Below are 11,857 nucleotides of genomic sequence, written 5' to 3'. Positions count from 1 at the left end.
GACTTGGTGACACAGTGGGGGAAGGAGAAGGTGTGACAAATTGAGAGAGCAGCATTGAAATGTACACATTACTATATGTAAAATTAGACAGCCAGTGGGAATTTGCTGGATGACACAGGGAGCTCAAATTCGGTGTTCTGTGACAACCTAGAGAGGTGGGATGTGGGAGGGAGGTTCAAGAGGGAGGGGATATATGTGTACCTATGGCTGATTCATGTTGATGTATGGCAGAAGCCAACACAATATTGTAAAATGATTTTCCTCCAATTAAAAATAAAAATTTTTAATTTTAAAATTTGTAAAAATACTTATTAATCTATTCACTATATACCAAATACACTTAGCACATGATCACACTGGTGATCTCACTCACAAAATTTTACCTCACTTACAAAATTTTACCCTTTCAGTTTTTCCCCTTTTCTCCTCAATTCTAAACTATTCCACCTCCCTGTCCCATCACTTTAAGCACCATTCAGGACTAACCTCCTCCACTAAGCTTTTCCGAAACTCACCACCCCACAATAATCTTTTCCCATTTCTAAATTAATACCCATTTGGTATTTAAAATCATTGAGATATAAAATCTAGGATCAGGCAGAAGCAACTTCAGAAAACATCTGTCCAACATTCATTTTGGAAAACTAAGGCTCTGAGGTGAAAGGGACAAAGCTATTTGGTAACAGCACTCAGACTAGGACTCAAGGCTCAACGTTTTCATGTTACTCAATTCTAAAAACATTTACCACTATGTATAAGATACTGTAAAATCTCAGCAGTTTCTACCAAACACCATTTATTTAATCAACGAAAATTATTGCATACTATTACCAGATATTCTGCTTAATTTTGCCCACAAGTTATCAGGGTAGTGAAAAAACAAAACAGTAAAGCTTCCCAGAACACACCTGCAATGCAGGAGACGGAGACACAGGCTTGAGCTGTAGATTGGGAAGACCCCCTGGAGAAGGAAGTGGCAACTCACTCCAGTATCTTTGCCTGGGAAATCCCATGGACAGAGGGGCCTGGAGAGATACAGCTATGGGGTTGCGAAGAGTCGGACATGACTTAGTAACTAGACAACAAAGCAATAATTACAATATACTTTGATAAGGTCTCTGACAGCAGTTCTAGGGAGATTTAAAAAAATCTATATCCTATCCTTGAATATTCACTCATCTACTCACTCACTCATTTACTAGATAGATAGATAAACAGTAGATAAATAGAATTCTCTCCTAAGAAGAGCAAGTAGGAGAAAAATGTTCTCTAGAAGCAACTCATGAACACAAACACCTGGAGTGACTGTTACCACAAAAAAATGTTTTTTTAACATGATATCAAATCTGCATAATGTGGTGTCAAAAAAGTATTGAAATGTATAAACTCTTTTTTTTAGTCTGTGCTTGGGAGTCAGACTGAGCATCAAACACTCAGTTTACTACTTACTTTGCTGAGTTAGTTTAGGCAAGTAGCTTAAAACTCAACTCAGTCTCAATTTTCTCATCTGTAAAATGGAAATAATGCTCACCTTGAATGGAATTTTTAAGAATTAAAACATAAATTGCCTTACCAAGTTATTGTTATCCTGCCTATCAAGTAATCTATACAAAATATATGTAAGTAACATAAAAATTGTGCTGATAACTAAAAGACATTCAAATGTGATCAAGTGGGCATCACATTACTGTAAAAATTTATTGTAAAATACATGCAGTTAAACTCTCCAAAATAAAAGTATACTCCTTTGAAAATTTTTTTAGTGTACTAATCATGGCACAAGTCCTTTTACTCTTTTCAGGCAGCAACATTCTAAGAATCCATCGTGTACTAGTTGCTATGTGAAGAGAAAAATGAACCCTATATTTAAGGAACTTGGTTTTAAAATACAAATGAGAACACAAGTGAGAACTGTTCTTTGTGGGAAGAAAGCAAATGTATTCTTGTAGACTTTGGCATGAAGAAAGATACCAGAGGTGAATGCCACAAAAGCAGCTCAACTTGAAGCAGGTGATTTAGTGATCAGAAAACAAGATTAACTAGGAAAAACTTCCACAAAGAGATGCTGTACAGAGTAACATATCCTTTTCATGATTATCTTAACAAGGAAAAACTTCCATAAAGAGATGCTGTACAGAGTAACATATCCTTTTCATGCTGATTTTCTTAACAAGGTTTAATACATGTGATTATTTTTCAGTCTTCTGAGTTTAAATGGTTCAGGTAGCCATAAGGTCTGAAAACAAATACACATGAGCAGTTTACTCCTCTTCTGTGATATGTTCAGTGTTTCTCACTAGCAGTTCACGGTTCAGTGAGCAAATCTGCAGTGAACAGCATGCACTACCAAAAGGCACCCCGTCAGTCCCCGTACATTCACTTATAACGCACTGTCCCAGACGATTCAGGTCTAATTCTCACTGTCCCAGACGATTCAGGTCTAATCCTCACTGAATAAGCATGCACCTTTTCTCCTTTGCCTTTTGCTTCTCTTCTTTTCTCAGCTATTTGTAAGGCCTCCTCAGACCACCATTTCGCCTTCTTGCATTTCTTTTCCTTGGGGATGGTCTTGATTATCACCTCCTGTACTATGTCACGAACCTCTGTCCCTAGTTCTTCAGGCACTCTATCAGATCTAATCCATCGAATCTATTTGTCACTGCCACTGTATAAGCATAAGGGATTTGATTTCGGTCATACCTGGATGCCCTAGTGGTTTTCCCTACTTTCTTTAAGTCTGAATTTTGCAATAAGGAGTTCATGATCTGAGCCAGTCAGCTCCTGGTCTTGTTTTTGCTAACCGTATAGAGCTTCTCCACCTTTGCCTGCAAAAAATATAATCAATCTAATTTCAGTATTGACCATCTGGCCCTATTCATGTGTAGGGTCAACTCTTGTGTTGTTGGAAAATGGTGTTCACTATAACCAGTGCATTCTCTTGGCAAAACTCTGTTAGCCTTTGACCTGCTTCATTTCGTACTCCAAAGCCTAACTTGTCTATTACTCCCGGTACCTCGTAACCTCCTACTTTTGCATTCCAGTCCCCTATGATGAAAAGGACATCTTTTTTTGGTGTCAGTTTTAGAAGGTCTTATATGTCTTCATGGAACCATTCAACTTCAGCTTCTTCAGCATTAGTGGTTGGGGCATAGATTTGGATTACTGATATTGTAATGAATTTTGATATTGAATGGTTTGCCTTGGAAACGAACAGAGATCATTTTGTCATTTTTGAGACTGCACCCAAGTACTGTATTTCGGGCTCTTTTGTTGACTGTGAGAGCTACTTCATTTCTTCTAAGGGATTCTTGTCCACAGTAGTAGATATAATGGTCGTCTGAATTAAATTAGCCCACTACAGTCCATTTTAGTTCACTGATTCCTAAAATGCGATGTTCACTCTTGCCATCTCCTGTTTGACCACTTCCAATTTACCTTGATTCATGGACCTAACATTCCAGGTTCCTATGCAATACTGTTCTTTACAGCATCAGACTTTACTTTCACCACCAGACACATCCACAGCTGGGCACTGTTTCTGTTTTGGCTCAGCCTCTTCATTCCTTCTGGAGCCATTTCTCCACTCTTCTCCAGTAGCATATTGGGCACCTACCAACCTGGGGATTTCATCTTTCTGTGCCACATTTTTTTGTCTTTTCATGCTGTTCATGGGGTTCTCAAGGCAAGAATGCTGAAGTGGTTTGTCATTGCCTTTTCCAATGGAACACGTTTAGCATATCCTAGAAGTAGTAATCAAGGGAGCTCAATCTACTAGAAATACTATGTAGTCTCTATTTCCAGACTTTGTGGTCACTGGTATTTTTTATAAGATTCACCTACTGTCAGTCTTATAAACATTTTTGCCATTTATATTATACCAAGAAAAAAATGAATACTAAAAATGAGATAATGGGGGGAAAAAAACAGATTTCTTTTGCTTCCAAATAATTCTACACCAGATCATTTTGCTGAAGTGATTTTAATCTATAGATGAACAACTCTTTAAATGATACTGAGAATACATTACAAACTTGGTTTTAAATTAGATTTGAGTCTACAACAGGACTCACTCACAGTGATTCCAGAACACAATGTGGAAGTGCAACAGTTAGGTGATGACTTCTTAATTGTTCAAGGGGATAAAGATCTTCAAATATGGATGGAAATTAATCTCTAAGAGTTATTCTCCTTTATAGACTACAATATTATTGTCAGTTTCATATACTTTTACTTTATAAAGAACTCCCACAGGAAGAAATTTCTGGAGGTTTTCCCAGATATATACGGCTACATTTTCTGTTGTGCTGGAGAAGAAAAGGAAAGAAGGTCAAAAGACAAATAAGTGAAACTTCATGTTTAATATTTACAGAGAATAAAAATTCTAGTTTCAAAAGATATCATTACACTAAAAAAAAAAACTCACACAATAATCAAGTAAAATGTTAAAATAAATTCTTTTTTCTTACTATTTATATAAAGTAAAACAGTCACTCACCTTACAATGTCTGCAAAATACGGCACATCTAGATCCAGATTCTTATGATCAAGGGGCTTCATAATCGCCTCCTACAGACAAAACAAAGGAAAAATATCACTGATTCCATTTATGAATCATATTTCAAAGTGTCCAACCTTCGCCTCTAAATCTTACCTTATCATCTCGTCACTAACTCAGTACTTGCAAGAACTTTGTGTCTTACAAAACAATCTCAGAAAGTTTGAATTTGTAAAATAAAAAAAGGCCTAGCTCTCCATAACGGCTGGATATCCTCATTACTGAATGCAGAGAGGTAAGAAACCAAAAAATAGAGAATTCACTGGTTCTTTCTCATAACAAGCCTTTGTGATTCAAAATTTAGTTTAACATTTCTTGAATTCTGTCCAAAATGATACCACAAATACTTTTCTCCAACAGTCTCACCATCAGCACAATGCCACAATATAGTTAGTTCACACATTCAATGAGTACTACATTTTATAAAGCAGATTAAGACTGAAATTATGTAAGGTGTTCTGAGTTTCTGCCATAGGAGTAATTTAACAATGATCCTGGGCTCTTAGAAAGAAAACTAAAAACATGTAAAGACTGGCTTCTTAATACTTATATATATTATACACAGCATTTTTCTTTGTCAATGGAAAGAATTGTAATTGCCTTATTCTTTATAAACTTTCCCTGGTGGCTCAGATGGTAAAAGTGTCTGCTTGCAATGCAGGAGGACCTGGGTTCGATCCCTGGGTTGGGAAGATCTCCTGGAGAAGCAAATGGCAACCCACTCCAGTACTCTTGCCTAGAAAATTCCATGGATGGAGGAGCCTGTTAGGCTACAGTCCATGGGGTCGCAAAGAGTTGGACACGACTAAGCAACTCCTTTCATTTCACTTTTTGTAAACTTTTACTTTTAGCTATTGAAAAAACCTAAGCAATCTTAAAAAATTAATAAACTAGTGAACATAACAAAAAAGAAATAGACTCACAGATGAGGAAAACTAGTGGTTACCAGTGGGGAGCAAGAAGGGAGGAAGGGTATAAAAGCACAGAGGATTAAGAGGTATGAACTATTACATACAAAATAAGCTATAAGGACATACTCTACAACATGAGGAACACAGCCAATATTTTATAAACTATAAATGGAGTATAACCTTTAAAAAATGTCAATCACTATACTGTACACCCATAACATATAATATTATACTTCAACTATACTTCAATTAAAAAAAAAGAATTTGTGGAACAATCTAAGTTTCCATATGGTATGGTTCTAAGAAAGGTACATTAATAATAACAATAACAATCATTATCTGAGAAAAATCAGAATCATATAAAAAGAGTAAGTCCTAAGCCAAACAATTTTTAAAATAATGATATCCACATGGATATCAAGAAAATAAATCCTTGTTTAATCTTTGTTTTAACTGAAAACTCCTGTTCAGATCCCAACTTTTCCATTGAGACCTCTCCTACAGGGCTCTTTCTAATTTGTCTCTGTATGTCATAAGCCACTTTTACTAATGTAAAGGTAAAGTATGTAGTATGAAGTGTCCTTCAGGTACGCAAAGATGGGGAAAAAGTGCAGAGCATTTCTCCTCTGGTATTTCACTGTATGCCTGTCTGGGGTGTTTCTTATAAACCTGAATGTATATATATTTATTTTATGTCACTAGTGTTTGCAAGAACTTTGTCTTTATAGCTTTCCTAAAGTACTCTGAGCACAACACTGTTCGTTCACTCATTCTCCTATTCATTTATTCAACCAACACTTATTTAACACTTAGTGTTCTTCACCTGCTATAAAGTCATGTGAGCATGCTGTGGCTAAGAGTTATGTCTCATTCATCATTGGATTCCTAGTGCTCAGCTCAAAGACTGATGCAAAGCAGGCAAACTTGTTAAATATATGGAAGATAAGCAACATGAAAGAAGTAATGATTATTCATAATAACATTTTTAATGTTATTTAAATGTCAAATTTTAAAGCAAAAGTAAGGAGCAAAGCTGAAGCACAACAAACAGGTAAAATGATGGCATATAAAAACAAAGCTGGATGGAAGGAAATCTACTTTCCGACTTTGCAAAGGATCAATTACACGACTGAGGGCAAGTAGGGGACGTTAACTATTCAGTGTCTCTCACTCTCAGTCAAAGGAAGGAAGAAGCTGGCATAGATAACCTCTGCAGTCTCTCACAATCCAAGAATTCTGTAATGATATAAGCAGTAAGTCTTTTAATGAAAACCTTCTTTTTTGTTATCCCTATCATCAACTGCCCCAGTGAGTTTATAGTAAAGCTAGAGTGAATAAAACAGGATAGTATTACAATCTGTGATTAAAGATGTAAGGAAAATTCACCAATTTCAGGAATAGAAAGCTTCAAGGATAAAGTGTCCTGAAAGAAGGGAAGAATCTGTTAAACAGAGGAAATCAGGATGTGCCAACAAAGAAGACAAGATGAGCACACTACATTTCATTCCTGTCACTGTAATACAACCATGACTAATTCCCATTCAGCCATCCCAACACCTTTAGAGGACACTGAGAGAAGTCCTCCAACTATTAATACTACCCCATTCCCACACCCAATTCCACTTGCCAGGTCACAGGACCTCTGACGATACCTGGCTGGGGAAGTGAAAAGGGGGCCATCAAATATTATACTCAGAAGACAGCACAAAACAGCATGCCATTACCTCCATACACTCCTTGAGGTCCGTCAAATTCATGACCATTCCTGTAACAGGATCAATCTAAAGAAGAAACAAAGGTGAGTATTACTACAGTATGCTCTTCAGATTTTAACCTCTGTAAGACTGCAACATGTGCGGAACCTGGTCCCACACTGCCTTCGTCCCCGAGACAATCCATCTCAGCATGGAAACACCAAGTCCTCGAGGCTCCCTTTCCACCGCACCGCCCTTCTACCTGTCCACATACAGCACAGGACGGACGATGCTTTGGGAGAGGACAGGCCTGAAATGGCAGCAGCTCACCGTACACAAAGACCAACAACGAAGCAACAACGAATCTGAACAGAAGTTTTCAACACAGAATCCATCGCTTTGGCTGAAAGAGGGCCCAGCAATCTGCACAAACCACAGACAAGTTCGGCACGTACCTCTCCATGTACTGTCACCACAACTATGGGGAAGAAAACAAAACAACCAAAAAACCAACGTGACTTTCAACAGGTTAACATCCAAACACAAGTTAGCAACATAAATTAGGTGTTAGAGCCCAGCTCTACAAAGCTGTATTCCCTCCCACAATGTCTGTTCTTTCAGTTAAGATCTTTTTAACTAATGCAATTCGGCCATGACAGAGGAACTTAAAGAGTGCCTAGCCAGGGCCAAAAAGGGTATAAATTTTGCTTATGATGTACTTGGAAGGAATCACTACTTCAAGATGCTGCTTAATCACTGCCTATAGAAGTAGAAAATGTACAGGAAGACATCCAACTACACTCTGAGCTGCTCCTACCTTCCTGAGCAAGCAAACTATTCCTGGGCCTAAAACGCTTGCCCCTTATCTCATAAAACTGTAAACACAGTGCAGAGCAATGATTTGTAGATTAACAAGTACTTCTGAAAAAATTTATACCTGTGGCCAATTCATATCAATGTACGGCAAAAACCATCATACCGCTGTGAAGTAACTCTTCTCCCATTAAAGTTAATTAATTTTTAAAAAGTGAAACTTTTAAAAGATCTTGATGATCAGAGTGCTTTGCGAATTAATGACTTTTACATATTTCTTTCAGCCTCATAGAAACACCATTAGGTAATGTGATAAGTGAGCAGACAGAATGAGAGATACAGATCAAGTAAGAGACAGTAACTACACGTGAAAGCCCAATATTCTGACATCTTTTCTGGTCTTTTTACTCCACCATATCCTTTGCTGTGATACTCTATGGCTTACACAGCTATCTTTTTTATATCATCTGTATCTCAATAAACAAGTCTCTTGTCCTTGCACAAATTAATTACCTCCTTAGAACACTGCTGTCAAAGTTTTAGACCCAACTTATTTTACTGTCATACAGCATATCTTGAGCCAACATTCTCTTTTCTCAGTCATTACTTACACAGTGAATACAATCTAATTTTAACATTGACCTTGGCAATACCTAATTAGAAGCAAACATGGTGCCAAAAGAATGTCAGGTACTGGAAGGCCAAGGAAAAAATTATTTAAACCATTCTGTTTTGAACTATAACTTAAGATACATCCAAGTAAGGCGACAGATCTTTTCATTTTGAACTTTAATTTACTTTCTCATTCAAGACTCAAGGCATTCATGCTCTGTCCATGGTTTCTTACTCATTAAGACCATAGTTGCTGAACAGTCATTCATCATTATTGAAAGGGCTAAAATTCCACCAGTTTTTCTCTCACCTTTATAATTGTGCCCATGGCCATTTGGGTTGTTGCACTTCCCAAATAATTTCAAGTTTTCTTCATTACTAAGAGATTTGCTGACAAAAAAAAAAAAAAAAAATCAACATGACACAAGTTCTGATACCTTCTCTGTTCCCTACACTTACTGTTCTCTCTAGCCTTTGAAAAACTTCACAACTTATTATTCTTTAGCTCATCAAACAGTCATAAATCCATTTGATTTCACTACTTAATTTTATGTCAGGAACCACAATGTGTCCCCTAATTAGACTACCATACAAATCAGCATAAATTAATTCAACATCCTTGTTCCACATAAAAAACTGATCTGCTGAAGACCCTTCCATTTTTCAACTCAACATTTACTGAACACAGTAAGTCCCCCACATATGAAGAGTACCATTCTGAGAGTGTGTTCGTAAGCCCAAAGTTTGCTAAGGTACCCAACTAACATAATCAGCTATATAGTTCTGTACTGTAATAGGTTTAGAAGACTTTCATACAAAGAATACATAAAAACAAACACAAAAAAATAAAACATTTGTAATCTTACAGTACAATACCTTGAAAAGTACAGTAGTATAGTACAACAGCTAGCGTAAAGGGTCCAGCATCAAGTGAACAGGCAAAAAGAGCTAGTGACTACAGGAAGGAGTTCAGTTCAGTGGCTCAGTCGTGTCCCACTCTTTGCGAACCCAAGGACTGCATGCAGCACACCAGGCCTCCCTGTCCCTCACCAACTCTCCGAGTTTACTCAAACTCATGTCCATTGAGTCGGTGACGCCATCCAACCACCTCATCCTCTGTGGTCCCCTTCTCCTCCCGCCTTCATCTTTCCCAGCATCAGGGTCTTTTCAAATGAGTTAGTTCCTCGTATCAGGTGGCCAAAGTATTGGAGTTTCAGCTTCAGCATCAGTCCTTCCAATGAATATTCAGGACTGATTTCCTTAGAGGAGGTGGAAAATGGTAGAGCTGAAGGATCGTCAACAATAGAAGACAAACAGCAGGCTGCAACTTCACTCACACCTGACACTGATGGCACAGGTTCTGGTTCCTTGCTGGAACCAGCTGTGTGTCCGCATCTTTAAGAAGTACACAACTTGAAGGTTTGTATAGTGGGGACTGACTGCACCTACTACATACTAGGCATGGGCTGAATGAAGCAGTGGTACACGGTAACTTAAATAAAAAAGAAGATGGTTATCCTCAAGTAGCTTGAAATCTTATTCCTCCTGGTTTGGGGGCGAATGGATATACATGTATGTATGGCTGAATCCCTTCACTCTTCACCTGAAACTACAATATTGTTAATCGACTATACCCCAACAGAAAATAAGTTTTTCAAAAATCTGAATAAAAAACTCATTCCTCCTAAAAAATAATTACATGACCTAGTATATCTCTTTAAATTCTTGCTTTATTTCTCCTTAACTATTGCCTACTGATAACCCCACCAATCCATTGAGGGGTATTCAAACCCGGGTAAACTTTAAAACTACAATACTCAATTATTGTTCCAGGCAGAGAACCATTTTCTTAATAGATTTTTGCGCCTATACCTGTCCAGCCAACCATGCACCTTCAATGAGGCCTTACCACTCTCATATATTTGAGCTTCCTAATAAATAACCCCTTTCTTTTTGAGATTCTGTTATTTTCCTTTTTCCTGCTCACCTACTTCTTACATTTAGAGTGCTACTGTTCACAAAGTTTTTGCACAAAATTATGTCACTGTATCTGCCACAAAACGGACCAGTTTGTACATTTCAGACAGAAAACTGTGACAGGTCTTGATCACTGCTGCATCCCTGTTGCCTAGCACCAAGATCTAATAACAAATACCAGTCCAGTGAATGAATGGATGGGTGAATCTTGTTAGGTAGAAATTATTATCTTCATCTTATAGACTAAGAAACACATGCTCAGACAGCAGAGCTTGCTAGTGAGTGGCAACACCCTCCTCAAAATCAGCTCTTCAGTGCAATCAAGCAGTCTGAGTACTCTGCGTTCAAAACCCCAACTGTGCTTCTAATCTCGGGAAAGTGAACATCCAGGTTCATTTTCTGTTCAGTAACAAGTGGACAAAACTCGCCCTGCTGTAGCGACATTAGCGAGGGAAGATGAGGCTTTTGATACATTATAGTAGCTAACACGTATTGAGTGTTTCGGGCTTCCCAGGTGGTACTAGTGGTAAAGAATCTCCTGCCAAGGCAGGAGACCCAGGTTCGAGCCCTGGGTTGGGAAGATCCCCTGGAGACGGGCATCGCCACCCACTCCAGTACTCTTGCCTGGAGAATCCCCATGTACAGAGGAGCCTGGCGGGCTCTAGTCCATGGGGTCGCAGACTCAGACACGACGGAAGCGACTTAGCACGCTCTGCCCGTTTACGATGTGCCTGGCACTGAGTAACCTGGGCGAATTCAACTCCCTTGAACATCACAGGGAGCCCGGGAACCGGGTCAACTCCAGTGGCCACTGCTGTGACGCCAACAAGAGAGCCTGGCGGCCAAAGGAGGCCGCGGCGCGCACCCAGCCTTTCACCCGCCGCAGCCCCGCTCCTCCCACACCCGGGCCCTCGCCCCGGGGCTCCACGGCCCTGTCCCCACCACCTGTGGAGGGCGCACCCCACCTGTGCAGGCGGTGGGTCGCGCTGAAGGAGACGAGGCGGGACACTCGCGCCCGCCGGCGAGGGCCCGACCCTGCCCCCTTCATGGCTCTGCAAGCCCCCGGCCCGGCCGGCGTCCCCACCGCTCGGCCCGCCGCCAGCCCGGGATGGGCGGAGCCCCGCTGCGCGGCGGCGCAACGCGGCGGGCGTCCGGCAGACGCTCTCTCTGCCTCTCGCTGCGGCTGGGCTCCCCCTGCCGGCCGGAGGCCGTTAATAGCCGTCCCTTGTGCGTGCCAAGTCGCTTCAGTCTGGTCCCACTCTGCGACACTGTGGACCTTAGCTTGCCAGGCTCCT

The 11,857-nt window shown here is 39.7% G+C and overlaps 1 protein-coding gene across 1 annotated transcript; it reads right to left on the bottom strand.

Annotated features, from left to right (window-relative positions):
• Nucleotides 1–1,668: 1,668 nt before the first annotated feature.
• Nucleotides 1,669–11,678, bottom strand: PTS (6-pyruvoyltetrahydropterin synthase). The gene is made up of 6 exons (XM_061144824.1): nucleotides 11,528–11,678; nucleotides 8,896–8,975; nucleotides 7,616–7,638; nucleotides 7,191–7,247; nucleotides 4,496–4,566; nucleotides 1,669–4,304 (listed from the first exon to the last, which is right to left on the bottom strand). The coding sequence occupies exons 1-6, from the start codon at nucleotides 11,608–11,610 to the stop codon at nucleotides 4,181–4,183; spliced, it is 438 nt and encodes a 145-aa protein (XP_061000807.1). The 5' UTR covers nucleotides 11,611–11,678; the 3' UTR covers nucleotides 1,669–4,180.
• Between the last annotated feature and the right edge of the window lie 179 nt (nucleotides 11,679–11,857).

Source organism: Dama dama, chromosome 1, assembly GCF_033118175.1.
Source record: "Dama dama isolate Ldn47 chromosome 1, ASM3311817v1, whole genome shotgun sequence".
NCBI lineage: Eukaryota > Metazoa > Chordata > Mammalia > Artiodactyla > Cervidae > Dama > Dama dama.
Note: the sequence above shows the minus strand (reverse complement) of the source record. Positions and strands in the feature narration are given on the sequence as shown.

Excerpts from the sequence above, each read along its gene's own strand:
- PTS (XM_061144824.1), bottom strand. The coding sequence starts at position 11,610 with ATGAAGGGGGCAGGGTCGGGCCCTCGCCGGCGGGCGCGAGTGTCCCGC. Across the intron at positions 4,567-7,190 it reads ACCTCAAGGAGTGTATGGAG|GAGGCGATTATGAAGCCCCT; the intron begins GTAATGGCATGC and ends TTTTGTCTGTAG. Across the intron at positions 4,305-4,495 it reads TATTTTGCAGACATTGTAAG|CACAACAGAAAATGTAGCCG; the intron begins GTGAGTGACTGT and ends TTTCTTCTCCAG.